The following is a 19,093-nucleotide window of genomic DNA, read 5'->3' on the forward strand; positions in this document are numbered from 1 at the left end:
TTTTCCAGTAAATACTCATCTCATTTTATTTTGAAAGCTTTGGGCCGGAAGTTGCATTGCTTTGGCGTGGCTGGAAAGAAATAGACGCGAATTCAGCTAGTGGGGCGAACCTCTGCTATGGCTGAGGTAAGTGTTTTTGACTTATTTGATCTGAAAATACTGCGTTAGATTAATCTTTAATCGGATTTACACGTTTGGTGAGGTTTGTTGCTTTGGGTAATGATTAAAGCTTAGATTGCCATATTTTCTAGCGACGGTATTGGTCGTCAGCGCAAGCTAATATTTTTTAAGCTAACATTAGCCCATAACCGAAGCGGGTATTGGTTTGAAGTGTAGTTTTTGACAATTTCCAACATTATAAATAGTTATTTTCATCATAGGGTCATAAAAAAGCCAGCTGTTACGATGACTGTTTGCTTTTAGGTTATGTAATGTAGAGTGTGTCTGGTTAACGTTGGATATTAGTACTGTTCCGATAAACAGAGTTTAGGTGTTGTTAGCTTACAACAGATGCTTGCTTTTCCAACCATTCTGCTCATTAAATTAATATGCATAAGAGTAAATTCTTTGTGTAGACCCACAGCTTACAGGACCTCCAGCAACCAGCTGTGTCCTCCAAGGTGTTCATCCAAAGAGACTACAGCTCAGGCACCATATGCAAGTTCCAGACCAAGTTCCCCTCAGAGCTTGAGTCAAGGGTATGTACAGAGTTAACCTCCATGCCATGGTTGTTTCCTCACTGCTTTAAGTTTATGTTTTTAAAACTGCTCCTGTGGTTTCAGATCGATAAGCAGCAGTTTGAGGAGACCATTCAGACGCTAAACAACCTGTATGCAGAAGCAGAAAAACTCGGGGGGAAGTCCTACCTGGAGGGCTGTCTGGCTTGCCTAACGGCCTACACCATCTTCCTCTGCATGGAAACACATTATGAAAAGGTAAAACAAAAAAAGGGTTCACATCAGAGTCTTATGTTATGGGTCACTGTACCTCAAATCATTGTGGAACTTCTGCTGAACCATAGCATATTTGGCTCAAAATTGTATGTTTCAAGGCATGACAATGTATATACATGTATATAGTGATTTCTGTGAGATTTTACCTTCATATATCAAATAGAACTATTTGAAAAACGTTCTGTCCACATTTCAATTTTTGAGGCATGAATATCTCAGAATATTATCTATTAAAATAATGAACCCAAGTTTTCATTCCCCCCTCCCCCCTCCAAAGGCCAACTGTCTTGGAGTAGTTTTATAATATAGGTTGTGTTTAAAATGTACTAAGAGGTTTAACAACTTCACAAGTACAGATGTAATTTTTCTTGTGCATGAAAATAAATTTAGCAACACAAATAAGAGGGCATTAATAGCTTGTCTCACGCGACTGGTTGTTGTGTCTACACGCACTGGGTAGTCCGATTAAAGACCCTGACCTTAAATGCCTCTAACCCAAACCTAACCCTGATAACTGCCTCTTAGTGTATTTTAAACTTAACCTGAATTAAATGACTTCTCTAGGGCAACGTGCACACTTACAGAGTGACTGTTAAAAAAAAAAAAAAGATGGAATGACTCTTACATCGCCCTCTTTCTGTGCTCAGGTGTTAAAGAAGATTGCCAGATACATTAAGGACCAGAATGAGAAGATCTATGCTCCCAGAGGCTTGCTGCTGACTGACCCCATAGAGAGAGGCCTCCGAGTTGTATCCTTAATTCAGCTGCATGCTTACTAGAGCTAAGTTCTGTTATAACAACCGTCATCATGCCCCACAAACCACCAACCCTTGGTCTATTTATACCTATATACTCAAACAGCGTATTTCTGTCACTTTGTGAGCACCTCAGTTACACATTAAGTCAAATATAAATGTTTATTGACTTTATTGATTTCATTTTATATCTCTACAGTAGTTAAGTATGCTTTTGTTCTATAGACAAAGGTGGATTATCTTCAGTTACTCTACCCTTTTTTAAGAATCACGTGAGAATTGTAAGCTGGAGTCATGTGGCAGTGAATCTGGTTAAATTGTGTTGTATATTGAATGAATTGAGAAATGTTGGAAAAATAAATATAAGTAAAAGTAAAATCAGTGTCTACAACCTGTAGATTTTAATAAAAGTACTGATATTTGTGGCAGTTGTTTCAGAAACATTGCAAAAAGAAATCGGAGTATATTTTATGCATTTTTTTCCCCCCTCCTAAACACAGATTATTTTTGTTGATCACATAGCACTTTGTATTGGCCTTAACTTGTTCTCTTCAAGGTTGAAATTACCATCTTTGAAGACAGAAGTATTGGCTCTGGAAGATAAAAGAATCCATTCAGGTGCAGCTTTGATAAAGATTTGACTTCGCTCCACTGTGTTGTTCATTTCTATTGTTAAGGAAATCTTTATAATTCAACTGCATAATATAAAATAAGCCAAGACAACACTAGAAATGTGATTTACTTTCAGTTGTAACAGGGTTCTCTCTCTCCCTCTCTCTCTATTGCTCTACTCTGTAGGTTGAAGACTCCTTATCTTTCTGACAGCACATAATCAGAGTCCCGCTTCACCTAAATGTTGTATAGAATTTTGATCTGATCCTCTTTTTTCCCCCCTGTTATTTATAAGTGCTCTACTTTCTGCCTAACCTTATATGTTTATAAATGTCTTCATGTCTTTTTATACTCATCATGACCTTAGTTGATAAAGACCAGTCTCTATGAATTGTGCCATTGTGTTAAATGCCATTTTTGATTATGGTAGTTTTGTGTGATTTGACTTGTGTGTTTTATAAAAGACAAAGTAAAAAAAAAAAAACCCTCAAAAAACATTACTGCTGTAGAAACAGGTTGGGATGGAGTTGTTGGTATGGTTTGGGGTAGTTCTCCACACAATGTGTTTAGCCACATTACGGTTGTTGGCATTGATGATGCAGATGTTCTATCCGTGTATGAATGTCACCTTTTTTCTTGTGCTGGAGCAGATCATGTCTTTTTCACACTTGCATATTGGGATTTGTGAGCTGAAGTTGGGTGACTTCCAAGATGGAGCATGTTTACCTTTTTAATAAGATCACTTCAATAGTAACATGTCCTTCTCCTTCACTAAAATCTTCCTGAATCGTGCTCATCAGCCCTACATGTTTGTCAAACTTCCTGCAATGTTGCAAACAACATCCCCTTGTTCACAATCACCAAACAGTCCGTGATTGCTGTATATGGTGTTCGGACAACTGGTCTACTTTTCTTACAATTATTATGGTTTATCTAAATAAATAATAATTTCCTGAAAACTGTTGGGCTGCTGTTGATTAATTTCAGAGTACGCATTTATTACACATTTAGTTTTTTCTTTTAAAAGAGAATGAGATGTGATATTTTGTGTTTGACACATTTCACTCACGATAAATATGAAAACTTTTATTTTGAAGTAGTCAGAGCGGAAGTCCCACTGCGTTGGTCTGACCCAAGTCGACGTTTGTTTCCGGAAGCCAAAGGATACTAGCTACCCTGCGACTTTTATTTGTAGGCGCTTTCCCTTGTTCGAGCTCTCCATCGTGCTGAAACTACAACAAATCAATACTGTACGCTTCAGCCTCAGCTGTAAGAGTATTCGATTTAATATTCACAGTTATTAACCATAGCTAGAAAGGCGGTTAACATTAGCACCACTCATGAATTAATGTTAAGCAAAGAAAGCTAGCTTTGGTTTAACTTTTAATTGCACATGTAAACACCGAAGATGCAGCTAGTTTTACGTGTTTGTTTGGCATTAGCAAACGCTTAATATTGCCTTGTTCAAGTTATGTTGCTGGCTAGCAGTGGTGATCACTGTCACTTTTCATTTTGATTTTTAATTAGGACGAGCGAGGAAGTTCACTTCACCCTGTTGTCAGCAGGACCCGACTTTCTTTCTCCGTCCACCCTGGCGTTCCCCTGTTTCGATGGAGTGTATCTTCCAAAACAAGAAAACAACTTCTTGCATCATGTCCTGGATGAGCTGGAAACATACCAACAGAAAAACAGCCACAACAGGTAAAGTTAAGAAAGATGGAGCAACCCGAGCAGTTTCATCACATGAAGTGATCACTTCCTTCTCGGTTATAGTGATTTATTAGTGAACGTGTTTAGTAAACATACACAGGTTAACACTGTGTAAACAAATGGCACATGTGTTGAAACTCCGGTTTCCTACATTCTAAAGAAAACGAATAGGATAGAAACAGACAGTCATGCCTGATTATCACTGTGCCTTTTGTTTCATTAAGGAGATAATAAACACAGGCACGGGAAATCAAAATAGATCAGAAATTTAAAAAAAAAACAATGTAGAATACTGGGTATCATATTCAGATTTTCTACCACGGAAGCCAGTTGTCTCGATTTGCTTGAACCTCAATTTTTTAATACATTTTTAAATTCTCTTTCTTTACTGAGCTACATTACTGTAACCATTTTCACTCATGCACTTGAGCCTAGACACAAACACAAAGTGAGTTCAGAATCACTTACCCTAGCACTGGCAGTCAGGATGTGATCACACGAAGATGGTTAGCAGCCTGCTGAGTTAACGCAGAGTTTACCCTGTGTGTGCACATTTACTGATAACTGTACTGGCCACAAAAGGGCTGATTTTCCAAATCAAGATTAAACTATTAAACATGTAGCGCTTTGGTCAGTGAGACTGGGAAAAAGTTACTGTATTAATAAGTTTGGCCTATTTGAGGCCAAGAAAATAAGTGAGCAAAAATGCTGAATCTAAGTTAACAGACCTCAGAACAGAACTCTGTCATTAAAACATGGAAGAATCTGATGCATTAAAATCAAGTAGTTTAATAATTCAAGCTTAAAATTCAGTTTTTATTTTTTCAGCTGCAGCCTCAGTGTTGTCTGCCAATCTGAGAATAAATGATAAATATAAAAACAAAATTAAAACGTAGCTTAGTCTATTTGGTTATTTGAAATAAGGTCAAGTACTAATAGGTGCTCTGCTTTACAATCAGATATTGACGCTTATACAGAAATATAATTGTAGTTATAAAACAATAATTAATTATATCAATAAAAGTCAAGGAATAAAGTTACATATGGGAATCTGTATTCAGTACCGTTGTTCATCGGGGAAACCCAAAGTCATTAGAAAAACTTGAGACCCTCTTAGTGTCTGTGCACAGAAATCCGAGGGATCTTCCTGGAATGGTGACACTATTTTCTGGAGAACTGATTCTTTCCAAAAGATGTCAGCGTCTGCATGTCCAAACTGTCAAGTAGTGTTTCAATTTAGGGTCATGGGGTGAACTGGAGCTTTATCCACCTTCCACTGGGCGAGGTGCACTGTTGATGTATTGCCAGTCTAATACATTGGTCGTGCATAGAGACAGACAACTATTCAAACTTAAGGCCAATTTAGAACCATTCATTAACATAGCATGTATACCGTTAGGCTCTGGGTGAAAGCTTAAATACACCTATACAAACACAGAGAGAACATGCAGTGGGCATTTTTCCTGTCCTGTCGCCATGCTAGCCCCCCAATCCTGGTGTTTCCAAACAATCTGAGTCCATAGAATTTCCAAAACTCAATTTTAGTGCTCCTGAAATGCCAGAATAGTATGGGAGCTCAGCATAAAATCAGTTTTAGCCATTATTATGGGGTTGAACTTTGGTTCATAGAGGCAATATTAAAAAAAAGGCACTGCAGCTATGAGAAAAATGTCTAGTCATCATGAAAGCATTATTCTAAGTCCCCAAACTATAATGAGCCTGTTAATGGGTCTAATAAAAACTGTTTAACCAAATATTGAATTGCAAAGTTCTTTCAGATTTTTATGTTAACAGTTTACTTTGGAGTTTTCTGTGATTGTGTTTGAAATTTATGTTTTGTGTGTTTGTTTATAATACATCTTTAATGTGTACTGTGATCTTTAAGCCTAATCGCTCCAAGAACTATGTGAATAAAAATGCTGCTGTGTTTACTTGATCAAATAATGTCTGCTGCCTTGTGTGTCCCTGTCCAGTGTGCTGCTGTTTCCTCCCTTACCCAGCAGACTGCGATACCTGATTCACAAAATCATAGAAGACCTGCCAGAGCTCACCACCTTCTCAGTAGGGGAGAGCTGGTGCCGTAGGGTGGTGGTCTGCCCTTGTGAGCTCAGGTTTGTTGGCCAAACTTTGGTCTGTATGTCTTATGCATTTTTGAAAAAGACGTTTATTAACTTTAAGAAAAAATGTTTCTGTAGGAGTGAGGTAGAGGAAGACAGCGACTTGGAAAGCAACAGCAGCTTGTGTGAAGAGCCCCTAAGTATTAGGGAAGAGAGGGAACGCAATATCAAGCCTAAACCTTCAATCCCACCACGAAGCCGAGCACCTAAGAGGCCCGACAAGCCCCTCTACATGCCACGAGCCGCTCGAGAGAGGCTGTCGTTACGAAACTCACAAGGCTCCACAGCTGGCTCTGAGTCATTGAGTTCAGCTTGTGTTGATAGAAGCTCTGTCAACAGTTTGTCTGACTCTTGTACTTGTCCTGAATCTATAGAAAACACAAAGCACTCACTATCTAAACAGGAATCATTCCCCAGTGTAGCAGACAGAGTCCCTAAACTGTCTGCAGACAGTTCAGCAATGTGTCCTCATGAAGAAGAAAAGTTGGTGCTCAGGCTGGATGAAGATGAAGCTTCAGTCTTGGAACAGACTCAGTCCCAGTTTGCTGAACTGACTGTGGAGGAGGATGAGAAGGAGAAGGACGAGACTGCAAGTGTGTCACGCAGTCTCCAGACAGAAGACGCAAGCACAGACAAAGATGGTGTAACTGCAGAGGTCAGTTCTCACAGACTTAATTTCATGGTGTGGATGTATGCATACAGTCTTTTAGTGTTGCTGTACTTGCTGCCTTTTGGATTAATCTGTGCATTTCAGAAACTTAAATATAATGGTAACATTACATATATGTGTTTCTTATTTTAGATCAAGGCACATCTAAAAGAAGGAGTCTCTGTTGCCATTGAGCACATCCACAATGACTACTCTATGTATGAGAATGTTTCCATCGACTCAGACGACTTTCGCCACGTGATTGAGATCTATGACTTCCCGGTTATGTTCAAGACCGACGACCTTCTTGATGCTTTCTCAGAGTACAGGTGAGAGATGACACACCTGTTCACTGCTCTGTCCCTTTGTTTCCAGTCATATTTTATTTTACAATGTGGCCCACGTACGAGTGAAAGTTCTCTTTGTGATAGTGTAAAGGAGTTTAATGACACATTTAATCCCTCAGATATTTTAATATTAAAAAAAAGAAAGAAATATAATTTCAACAACACATCTCAGTTTTTCTGCATGATAAAGAAATGCTGCTTTGGGCAAAAAGTGTAAGAAATAAATACGTATGAATGTTACAGAAAAAGTTCTGTTAGGTGTGCAGACGGCCTTTTAATTCAAATGAAATGAAATGAAAATGATCATTTTTGTTACAGAATGTCCTCTTTTTAAAAAAAACAAAAAAACAAAGCAAAAACCCTTTGAACCTGCTACAAAACCCATAAATTTCCACAGTTGATAGTGAAAAAAACTGGAAATTTCTGTTATTCAATGGTTTGTCTATTAGTTATTTACTTTGGTGTAGTATGAATGGTCATGCATGAGGTCTTTATCAGTGGGAAAAGCTATAAAACATGTGAAAACACAGTTAAATGTCTAAAATTTACATCCTTCTTCCCATTTTCCAAAGCTGTCCAAGATTGCTAGGCCAGATTGGCTGATCCTGGCCCCCAGACCTTATGTTTGACACCCTTTGTCTAGAGTGTTCTGCTGTGAAACCATATATAACCATATATAATTCATTGTACACAACAAATCTGTCAATGCTTTCAACTGTCACCTTTAATATGAAACGTACATGAATGTATATATTCTAAAAATGTCACTAAAAACTGAACCATAATATGGTACAATTACACAGGTATATATTACTTTAGCTATCTCAGTTTTCGTTGAAACCGTCTGATGTAAATCCAGAAAATATCTCACCCTCAACCGACTGATGTGGCCACAAAATTGCTTAAAGTGCTCTCTGTCTGCCTCAGTGATGGTGGAATGAAGATCAAGTGGGTGGACAACACACACGCTTTAGGGATTTTTTCCAGCGAGTCAGCAGGTGAGCGCTTTCACTGCACGATGAATGAGATGTTGGGTTTGAGGTTTAAAGCTTATGATGTGAATAAAAAAAGAAATGTGTCTTCTTACAGCACTCCATGCTCTCTCTATCTGCCACCCACTGCTAAAGGCGCGAGCACTGGCTGATGGGAGTAAAAAAGCTCAAGGCAAGGCCATCAGACGAGCAGGTGGGAGATCCATAGCAGCGATATATAATGTATAATATGGCGTTTTTGTTTTTTTTTTAACAATATGGTTGTTTATGTGCCTCCTTCCAGAGTTCATCCAGCCAGTGAAGGAACGTCCGAGGACAGACTGTGCTGTTGCTAGGCGGATGGTAACCAGAGCCTTGGGCATTCAGGGGCGAGGCAGAGTGCAGCGATATTGAGGAGTGCCAACATCCACTACAGGTGAGCGCGCTAATAACAGCGACAGGTTAGGTTTTAGGTTCCCGCAGCTCACATGTTGGAAATATTTTTATGACACAGAAGCACTTGTTACTTGTCAAGCATTTCATTTTATTGAAAACATAATGCTTTCCCACATTCATCCATGCATACAAAATAAAAACAGACAGCAACCAACAAGTATCCTTGAATTGCCACATTTAGAAAAACAAAATGTACAAAACCACGAAGAGGCATTTTCACATACATGTGTGGTTGTTACAGCACTTCCACAATGTAATCAAATTCCCTGATGGTAATAATTTAACACAACTCAGACACCGATAAAGAAAGGGAGAGGATGTGCAGAACAAGAAGATGAAAATGTGTGTGTGGTGTGAATAAATTAAAAATATTTTCAGAAATGTATGTGTCAAGTATGTGAAAGGCTCTTTGCAAGATGTTGGTACATTAAGTGCACGGAGGCTCTAATAGAAATTTTAAAATGAATCCTGTTTTCAGTTTGTTATAATGAATCCCTCTGAGAGCAGGAGTTACTTATCAGACATGCTGTATCCACAGATTGTAGCACATTGCTCTGCAGAGATAATCATAGTCATGTAATGTATTATTATTAAAACTGCTCACAGTTTTGAGTCAGTAATTCCTTTAACTATTTACTGTTGAGGCAAATGTCTCTCGGTTCAGCTGCGAGGCAACAGTACAGGCTGTAGCACCAGATTAAGCACAACACTATTTTCACCCGTTCAAACAGAGCTCAGTCCAAGAGTCGTGGTCTCTCATGTCGTGATTTTTCTTTGGTTTAAAATGTTCTCCCAAACACTGGAAACTTTTACGCAGGCGGCCCTCGTTGGCATGGGTTATTTAACGAGTTACCTGGCTACAATCCTCATGGCATCTCTCCTGGTAAATAAACATCAGATCAAATCTACACTGTACTAACACTTTTTGAACATCTGAATGCAGTTAATGGTTTAGTAAGCAAGCATTTCATTTTCCCATTGAGTCATTGTTTATTGTACCAGATGAGCCCAGAGCTCACAACAATCCAGCACTGCTCCAAGGAAGCACATCTGCCCAGGCCCCCCTCTAGTGGTTGTCAAATATTAGTCTGCACCCCCCCATCCACACCAATGTTGACCTGTCCTTCTCAGGTCTACCTGTGAGAAAGCTGGTTGGTAAGCAATCCAGGAAATGTTTCCTCCGTTTCTGAACTCAGTGTGCCACCTGTTAAGTCAGACAGGAAGAGGACAGTGAAGAGATTAGCAACAAAAGCCAAATGTTTTAGTTAAAGATCTCCTTGGCCTGTAAATGGTAAATGGCCTGTATTTATATAGCGCTTTACTAGTCCCTAAGGACCCCAAAGCGCTTTACATATCCAGTCATCCACCCATTCACACACACATTCACACACTGGTGATGGCAAGCTACATTGTAGCCACAGCCACCCTGGGGAGCACTGACAGAGGCGAGGCTGCCGGACACTGGCGCCACCGGGCCCTCTGACCAATTAAATCCTTATTAAACCCTTTATAAAGCTCCCGGGTAAACAGATGAATGTTAATTAAAGACAGTAACAATTGCTTTAAAATGGATAAAAGTGCACCATTTGTTCATGAACGGTGATGTAATGTGATGATAAAGTGATAGCACGGCTATAAAAAAAAATCCAGTTTGTGATTTTTTTTTTTTACACTAAATTAGTAAAACCTTTGTCTAAAGACAGACTTTGTCCTTTTGTTTTCTACAAAAAGGTCCAGCAGAGGTCTGCCCTCCTTTCACTTCCTTTCCTTTCTCTGAAGAGACTCAAAAGTGGCCATGTTTGAATCTGTGACCATGCTGAGTGATGACTGCTCACCCTCACTGATCAGCACAGCAGGCACAGTTAAGAAGAGGCCTGAGAGTTTAATGCCCATGCCGCCATCATCATCATCCATCCTGAATGATCTTTGAGCAGGAGCTGCTGTGCTGTATTTGAAGCTGACCTCTGACCTTTGTACATTACTACGGTGGTGCCTCTTTTTCACTGTTAGCCTGACTAATAATGCAGTTATCATAGTGATTTCAGATGGGAGGCTTATTTTGATTTTATTGCATGCTGACTCAGAACCTGAAATTTCTTTCAAGGGTGTTTGATTTCCAGGCAGGTTTTTTTTTTTTTTGTTTCAGATTAATTGGAAGGATCCATGGATGGATGAATGTGTTTTTTTTCCCCCCTGTTCTCACCCTGCTGATGCAGGTGATGAATTGGTTGTGTAATTCTACAGAAGTATTCATTCCTTTTTAACTTCATTTGAAGTATCTCAGGATTTGGTCAGAGAAGTACATTGTGTATAAGAGTAATGCAGATCCGCTAACAAACAGATTTCATAAATAAGATAAAACACTATTTGTTTTTTTTAATTCTAAGATTTTAAGTTTCCGTTTCTGTTTTAAAAAACACTTTTTTTTAAAGTTGTATAATAATAGATTGTTACCTGTGTAATTAACACACAAATACTTAAAGTATAAAGTTCTTCACATTACAGGAAGCTTTGGTAAGGAGCTTTGAAACGTTCAGTGTTACCTGTTCCTCTAATGTTATGTTGGCTTGTTTTAATGCCATTTTTTGTCACTGATGTCTCATCAAACATCTCCTGTTTGTAAAATATCAAAATGTCATTGAGAAACTGTAAAAGTTTGTATTTAGTAAAGGTTCTACATAAAAAGGAGGCTTCCTCTGAAATCATCCTCTGTGCCTGTGAGTCAATTAAATCTAAATCTATTGAGTCGTTTCGGTGCTAAAGACGATTCTGCACAATTCTGTGAAAACAGGAAAACTACAAGTTTAATGTCATATTTTATATGACATAAGAAAAGTTTTTATTATGTAGACCTGTCCTGCACGATCCCAAAGTTAAAACTGCTGACTATGCTGCTGTGAACTGGGCACTTAAACATCACACAGATACAGTAGAACAGTTATTTTTATAAATGGTCAAATAAGGTTAGGAGAAGGGGAGTTAGCATTTAACGCTCAGACTATTCAGGTGCAGACTCTTTGTGGCTGAAAACCTCAGTATTAAACTGAGTTTGTTTAAATGTAGACCTTTCTAAAGTACAGTCCCAAGCACCACTATTTTTTTTTACTGAAGAATATTTCGTCTTTAATGCAGAGGGTAAAAAGATCCCTTTTACCTGTATGACAGTTATATGTCCACATCCGATGCCCATCGTATCGGGAGCGGCACTTCATTATGTTGTTAGTGTAATCTGATTCCGCGACCTCATGGTTTGGGTTAATTACAACCTGGAAGAAGGAAAAACAATGGTTGTTAAAGCATTTCTCTTGACACATTTCAAGTCTTTAATTAGTTTTTATGAGAACCAAATAACACAAGTGTAAAGACCAGCAATAGAATAAGATGATAATAGAATGACTGATAATGCACAAAAGAGACTGAAAGAGTTCATCCTTCATCTTAGATACTATAAATCTATGCTGGGCTAAATTTGTTCTAATATAAAAGTTTGACTTTAACCAACTCCTGCTCATTTGGTTTAGAACCGCAATCAGAGGCTCCTTGGGCTTACAGCCAGAAACAGGCAGATGCAGAGCTGTGGAAACTGTTCGTGCCTGTTTGATCTAGCAGACTCTGCTGGCTGGAGATGAGACATCTTTCCAGCAGCAGATGTGCCGTGTGGACTACAACCAGACAGCCACAGCAGACGTTTTACCTGCAAGATGTAGTCGCCGGGCTTCACGTCTGTGATGTCGATCCACTGGCAGTCAATGTCATGCCTGTAGGTATCCCAGCAGCCAACAGTGATGCCCTGTGCGCCGAAATTTGCACACTCGTACCTCTTTTGAATTCCTGGATTAGGAAAAGGTTACAAATTTTGTGATGAGGTCACGCTTATGCAGCCCAGTAAGCTCATTTCTTTCATTAATTAAAAAACATACAACAGATTACTAATATTATTGTATTTGAATGTATAATTTGCTAATATAAGGAGTGTCTGTATTTACCCTCATCACAATAGGTGTCTTCAAGACAGAAGCTGGCCTTGTGGCCCTCTGCCACTTTAGTGCCGTTCAGACTCATCAAGTCATAGTGGGTGAAAACTTCCATACTGTGGTAATGCCTTGATTATAAAAAAAAATAAATCATTTCACACTAATATAAATGTTTGTAACATTTACACTTTTATCTAGTAGCTTTCCTGTCAGATAAGTTTGGCTTCCTCTGAATTTTTACAGGAAAAAGCAAAAAGTTTTCCGTTTGCACATATCTGTTCCAGATGCGTCACCTGTGACAGTCGTGCCAGACCCACGACTGAGGTGATGCCCGCGGTCTGAAGTCTGACTGGCCATTGTTGTGGATCTGGGAGGAGAAGCGAAGAAGGCGGCGGTAGGAGCTAGGGTCAGCTTTGTCAGCACTGCCGGACAGACAACGCTCTTCATGGGCACACTGCAGAGCATACATGGGTCTGTCCTCCAGATATGTGGTCTGCTCCACAACCTGAGCGTTCAGGACCAAGTCAGGGGCCGCTGCGAGCAACAAGGAATCGTGCTGATTTAGAGCATGAGGGTGCACAGAAACTTACACTGAAACTTTTATTACATTTATATTGAACAGCTACAAAACTACAAGTGTTTCATTCTTTTTAAGTGACCCAGTCACAACCCTCAGTCAGCATGTATTATACCAATGTCCTCAAACTATTTTTCAATTTCCACAATAAATACTTTAGAAACATAGCTTCTAACCCATGTAAGGTTCTAAATATATATGTTATGGTTTTCTGCAATTTCTTACTCATTGTACAAGAGACCCCAGCAGCAAAGCGTCCACCTCCTTTGGGACAGACAACATGTTTCCCGTGATGCAGGCACTGCTCCAGAGTCAGCTCAGTTCCTGAACACCTCACCCCGCTCATCACCACAGCATCAGCTGATGAGTCTCCTTGCCAGTACCATGTTTCCTGTTATAAGAGAAGCACAGGAAACACATTATACACTACACAGCATCAAGACTGATGCAAAGCTTGATACCCCTGTGTTACTGTTAAAAAGTTCAAAAACAGAGCTTGGCTATAACAAAACTCTCCAGCAACATATCTACTACAGTCCTGTATGTTTGTTTAATCTATACAAAACTTACTGCTGCTAAGCTATGCATATACAGCTAGGCTCACTTCTTTCTGTTAGCTGTAATCAAACAGATCAGCCTCCTCAAAGTGGTGTGGAAACAACATAATCTTATTTGTCCTCCTGTATTTAATTTTCAGACTTGCCATACCAGGTGTCCCACAAGCCAAATGTAGTCTAATCAAAGTATCTAGTACCCACACAGGGAGAGATGCTCTCTTATCCTCTCACGCCTGACTCAGCCTTATTACAACATTTTGCAGACCACAGGGAAAACCTTCTGTTAGGAAAACTCATACTTTCCATCATCTACCCAGGAAGTGGAGGAGTCATGAGAAGTAAATTAAGCTGAGGGATATGGATGTGGGAGTATTTGCTGGTGGGCTGAGGAGAAGGACAGACATAAAGCTGTATAGCTGTAAGCTCAGTGTCATTCTTTCCATCTGGTGGTGGGGTTTGCCTGGAGAAGCAGTTAAAAGTCAGACAGGAAAGAGGCTCTAGAGGGCCAGAGGTCCTGCTCTGTGATAGCAAAGAGTTAGTCATCTATTACTCTTAACACGATAACCCTTACGTAATGATAACTTACAGCTTTCGGTAATAAAGGGGACATGTTATTATAATGCCTGGACTGGACTAGATGACTTGGCATAGATAGGCACACTTTAGTCAGATAGCCCCCCTGCTGCTATAAATGCACCTCCCCATGATTCACACATATACTTTCCAGAAGATTTTAAACCACAAATGCAAAATGCTTTTAAACAGAAAAATAAAAAACCTAAGAGAGGTCTTAACACATCTCTCACATCATATTGTAAAGGGAGTTTGGGGTCTTCTTTAAAAATCAGGAAGGAAACGTAAGCAGGACAAGAGTAACGCTAGGAAGTAATGCCAGGGGCTTTACTGGTGGAGCGTCCACTAAACTTCAAACAAAATAAATCAAGCTCCTTCTCACCGCTTCCCTGCCCTCCTGTGCTCACTGTGTGCATTTGATGTTTGTAAGGAAGTGATGTCTTTCTTTTGCCCTCAGGGATCAATAAAGCTCAAGCTTATTAAAGTGAGAGTTAATGGTATTCACTGACTTTGAGCATGCTGAAAGTCTGTGCTGCAAAGATAAGCTCATTTTAAAAACGATTGGATGTAAGAGGGCTTAAAGGAAAACCTTACCTGAAAAGCATTGCTGGCAAAGCCCAAGCCCAGCTGTCTGCACACTACCATGGCCTCCATAGTCCCCCAGCTGTCACTGCACACCGTGCCCCACACCAAAGAGCCATTTCTCTCCCCCAGGACCTCCACACGGCCCTCATATGGGTTACGGCCGCCACTTAACCGAAGCTGAGGGAAGGGATATATACATTTAGGCATCTCCTGAACTGTTACACACACACAGTTTTTTGTTCTATATGGTAGACAGAGTTTACTCACTCTATTGTGGAAGCCCATGGCAGGAACATTACATTTGACTGCTGCATCTTCCTCATGGCTGCAGCCCAAAGAGTTAGGGTTGAAGTAGCACTCGGTCAGAGACTTTTCGAAACCGGAGCACTCCACCTCGTTCATGTGGACCGGTCCAATGCCTACAGGTACACATTAGGCACATTAACAAAGAGTACTGCTGTCATAAACTCCCTGCTGAGGTATTCATATTGTGTACATTACAGAGGAGAAAAGCTAGTTTCAGATTACTGGACAAAAGACGTGATCAATTTGGGTCACACAATGGTTTTTACAACCCTGTTTCCAAAAACGTTTGGATGAATTTACTGAAAATAGTAGATTATTGGATTTTGATCGTATTTTGAAAAATATAATTTTGTATTGAAATGGATTCCAGGAAAATATTTAGTTTTTGTTGTACCTGTCCCAACCTTTTAGTGACATGCTGTGCAATGTAAAACAAAACAGACAAAGAAACAAAACAACTCTTGGGAAATCACGACTAATGATGTTAATTAGCAACATGACTAAAATAAGTCCCCGGTCTGTGAAAGACCGCAGGACTTAGTATCATTAAAAAGCACTCTGGGGAGATGTCTGTTTGTATGGGGCAAGGCCAAAAACCAATATTAAATGTCTGTGTTCTTTGGACCGTTAACATTAAAAACAGACCCAGTTTTATAGTGGGAATTTGGAATTTCCGAAAGACAATGTGAGCAAATCCAGTGTTTAGATGGCACTTCAAATGCAAGTTTAAATTCTACCAGGCAAGGAAAGAACTTGAAAAAGATTCAGAATCGCATTTGCTTTGTCTGAGTCCAAGCTCATTTAAAATGGACTGAGATCAAGTGGAAAACTGTCCTGTGGGCAAACTAAAAACAACTGAAAAAGGAAAGGCCACCATCTGTAATGGTCTTGTGACACCTTACTGCACTTACTGTGAAGGCTCCATTAATGCTAAACAACACTTATAGATTATGGAGCAATGTTTGCTGACATTCGCATCTTTTTCAGAGAAGTTCTTCAATATTTTAGCAAGACAATGAAGATGTATTATTACATGTCCCTACAGAAAGAGTCCAGGTGCTAAATTTCAGTTTAGACATGTAACCTGATGGAAACGATAAAGGAGGCCTGAACTTGTTCAAACCTGTGATGCAACACAGCGATAAACATGCCTCTATTCTGTTTTTTTAAATTTACATTTTGCTGCTAATTTAAAATAATAATTTTTTTTAATAAAGCAATAAAATTCTCAAGTGAAACAGTTGACATGTTTTCTTTGCACTTCTTCAGTTTAAATCTATGGTTCGAATTGCATTCTGCTTTAAACGGCATCCTAACTTTTTGGGAACTAGAGCCGCAGGAAACACAAGCTTTTACTGCCAACTACTACAGACTAAAACAGCAGCTGTCTTACCTACCAGAGTGTTTTGTCTGTCCAAAGATATGTACTTATACTGCAAAGGAAACAAGCAGTCGCCTATGTCAAATGAAAATGAGACACGTAAGGCCTGTAAAAAATACAAATTCTCTCTCCACGTGGCACAGTTTCCACAATAACATGTGAGTGCTAACTTTATGCTGCTACTCTTCCCGTGAGATTGAGCAGGAATGTGATATAAGCTTGCAAAATAGTGACGGGGCGCCAATAGAGAGGTATAATTTAGTGGAACAGCAGACATCCAGAAATTCTTCTTTTCATCCACTTCCCTCAATAGAGTAGAACAAATCCGGAAATCTACCAACATGCTTGTTTAGTCCACTTTGTTGACTTCTGAAAACAAACACAAGGTATTTCAAGAGTGTGTGGTGCCATCTTTGGATCCAGTGGTCAGCTCATAAAAAAACGAAAGAAAAAAAACGATCCCTCACATAACCTCGTATTTTCTCTAACAAAGAATTCCTTTTCTGTAACCCATAAAAGCTGTTCTCTGTACTGGAACATTTTGTGCAGGTTTCTGTTTTGCTATGAGAATCAGGCAGAGAAAAAGGCAACTGTTCCAGTGAACATGTGATTCTCATAAGGCTGTGGTATATTTCATTTCACAGAATCAGGTCTTGGGTCAATGTATAAACATGAATGTGCTGCTCGATACATTCCCTAATGCCTTGATGTGCTGACTTAAGGTCTAGACTGACTGAGGTGAGAAAAAAAACAGACTGATCAGATTTAAGGTGGAAGGTCTCCAGTCCGAGTCCCACACCTTTCATTTTCACAGCTGGGAATGAGGTCTGGTCAGGCTGTATTTGGGCTCTTGCTGAGTAAAACAATTTAAAAAGAAAATAATTCTATACCTACAACTATAGTTGTGTACCACTATATGCATCAATAATATGCTAGTGACAAATCTGTGAGTACCTTGTCCCATTCGGGCGCCAGTCAGGGCCTCTTTGGCGCTGCCGAACCCCAGCTCTCGACACACCACGGTGGCAGTGCGAATGTTCCAGTTGTCGTCACACACTGTTCCCCACTCTCCATTCTTCAGGACTTCCACTCGCCCCTCACCTATCATGGCACCACCCCTTAGACGTACTAGGGGTTGCTATGGAAACAGTACAATAAAAAAGCTAAAATTAGTGGATATCTTACAGAGAATGACCTTAAGGATTATAATTGTTATTACATTTTGGAAGAAAACTAGAACAGTTTAATGGATGATTGGATGAATTTGCATTATGACAAATTTCAACTACAGACAGAGACATGTGACAACATAAACAAAACCTAAGTAAAGTTTATGATTTTTGTCCTGCAAAGAAGTCTTCCAGAAGCGATTAACCTTCAAAAAATATGAAGCTGATGTGATTAAAGGTTAGGCTTTCAAACCTAAGAACACTGTACCATCTACAAAGCATGGTGGTGGTAGCCTCATCTCTCTGGGAATGTATTAGACTACCTCCAACAACAGCTAGATGGCTAAAAAAGTGGGCGCTCCAACAGGACAATGAGCCCAAACACACATCAAAACTCGTTTTGGATTAGACAAAACAAGCTAACATTAATAGCCAAGACATTCATGTCCATAACGAGGTGTAGTTATGGTGTAGTTATTTAATTATGTATGGTAGTTATGTGGTGACGTGTATATAAGAAATACTCCATGTACTACTACTTAGTCTAAGAAAACCAACTAAACACTACCCTTTTTTATGCCACATGATGTCCAACAGACAAATCTTTTCTCTTCGTAGAGTTTATAATAGACAGTGTCATGAACGTAGATCAGTATAAAGATGTCTTTCCTTTTACAATCCAACCAAGGCCAATTTTTGTACCTTGTTAAAAAAGCAAGTAATGTAATATGCACCATACACACATCAAGAATGAATGTTGACTTTTGAAACTAAGACTTTGTATAGTGTGTTTAATCTGACTAACCTCCACCCTGTAGGCTTTTCTGAACCCGATGCTGACGCTAGGAGCAAAGACCCGTCCAGGCACACAGCTGACCACTACAGGCATGCCCTTTCCACAGGTGCTGTTGCCTTTCTTCTCTATCTCTCGGCCCAGTTTACAATCAGAAAGGTCAGCCTCGTTGCCTGTGCAGTTGATAGAGAAGCCCCAGTAGTTCTTCTTTCGACGGCTGGCCAGCAATCTGAGAAAGAATCATAAAGTAAAACAAACTATTACAACATATAATGTCAAATTTTGGGTAATTTTGCATGATTTACGAACCATCTTAGAAAACACTTCATATTTATTCCTCTCTTTGGTTGAAGAATGACACATGCCAACATTTTTCCAACCACTGGTATTAGTTGATGCCAAAAGTAACAGATTTGTAACTTTCCAGGGAAAGGAACGTCATTATTGTTATGGTCCTGGGTCTTGGACTCAGCTTTTGAGGTTGCTCTGGACTCTTTGATTGTTGTATTCTTTTAGTGCATCTGACTTTGTTGTTTATAGTTCTTAATTTACGGTTTGTTGTTTGTTCTCCTACATGTCCAGTCGTCACTGTCTCATCTCTGTGCCCT

General features: G+C 39.4%; 3 protein-coding genes across 3 annotated transcripts in view; 2 read left to right on the plus strand and 1 right to left on the minus strand.

Moving 5' to 3' along the window:
* Positions 1-3,279, plus strand: golga7 (golgin A7). The gene is made up of 6 exons (XM_012917528.4): positions 1-126; positions 576-698; positions 783-935; positions 1,601-1,702; positions 2,265-2,326; positions 2,507-3,279. The coding sequence occupies exons 1-5, from the start codon at positions 118-120 to the stop codon at positions 2,310-2,312; spliced, it is 435 nt and encodes a 144-aa protein (XP_012772982.2). The 5' UTR covers positions 1-117; the 3' UTR covers positions 2,313-2,326; positions 2,507-3,279.
* Positions 3,076-11,277, plus strand: r3hcc1 (R3H domain and coiled-coil containing 1). Its single transcript, XM_012917447.3, has 9 exons — positions 3,076-3,149; positions 3,848-4,021; positions 6,004-6,141; positions 6,226-6,802; positions 6,950-7,125; positions 8,071-8,141; positions 8,233-8,328; positions 8,419-8,550; positions 10,302-11,277. The coding sequence occupies exons 1-8, from the start codon at positions 3,076-3,078 to the stop codon at positions 8,526-8,528; spliced, it is 1,416 nt and encodes a 471-aa protein (XP_012772901.1). The 3' UTR covers positions 8,529-8,550; positions 10,302-11,277.
* The window catches only part of loxl2a (lysyl oxidase-like 2a), a 25,243-nt gene continuing 14,784 nt past the window's right edge, over positions 8,635-19,093 (minus strand). The window contains exons 5-14 of the mRNA XM_004545201.5: positions 18,498-18,714; positions 17,478-17,661; positions 15,104-15,255; positions 14,846-15,013; positions 13,347-13,512; positions 12,838-13,078; positions 12,557-12,672; positions 12,265-12,401; positions 11,725-11,836; positions 8,635-9,774 (exon numbers count right to left, since the gene is read on the minus strand). Coding sequence (XP_004545258.3) covers positions 9,704-9,774; positions 11,725-11,836; positions 12,265-12,401; positions 12,557-12,672; positions 12,838-13,078; positions 13,347-13,512; positions 14,846-15,013; positions 15,104-15,255; positions 17,478-17,661; positions 18,498-18,714 — 1,564 coding nt within the window. The 3' untranslated portion in view covers positions 8,635-9,703. The remainder of the gene's footprint in view (positions 9,775-11,724; positions 11,837-12,264; positions 12,402-12,556; positions 12,673-12,837; positions 13,079-13,346; positions 13,513-14,845; positions 15,014-15,103; positions 15,256-17,477; positions 17,662-18,497; positions 18,715-19,093) is intronic.

Source organism: Maylandia zebra, linkage group LG5 (genome assembly GCF_041146795.1).
Source record: "Maylandia zebra isolate NMK-2024a linkage group LG5, Mzebra_GT3a, whole genome shotgun sequence".
Lineage (NCBI taxonomy): Eukaryota > Metazoa > Chordata > Actinopteri > Cichliformes > Cichlidae > Maylandia > Maylandia zebra.

Excerpts from the sequence above, each read along its gene's own strand:
- golga7 (XM_012917528.4), top strand. Across the intron at positions 699-782 it reads CCTCAGAGCTTGAGTCAAGG|ATCGATAAGCAGCAGTTTGA; the intron begins GTATGTACAGAG and ends CTGTGGTTTCAG. Across the intron at positions 936-1,600 it reads TGGAAACACATTATGAAAAG|GTGTTAAAGAAGATTGCCAG; the intron begins GTAAAACAAAAA and ends TTCTGTGCTCAG.
- r3hcc1 (XM_012917447.3), top strand. The coding sequence starts at position 3,076 with ATGTCCTTCTCCTTCACTAAAATCTTCCTGAATCGTGCTCATCAGCCC. Across the intron at positions 4,022-6,003 it reads CAGAAAAACAGCCACAACAG|TGTGCTGCTGTTTCCTCCCT; the intron begins GTAAAGTTAAGA and ends GTCCCTGTCCAG. Across the intron at positions 8,329-8,418 it reads CAAGGCCATCAGACGAGCAG|AGTTCATCCAGCCAGTGAAG; the intron begins GTGGGAGATCCA and ends GCCTCCTTCCAG.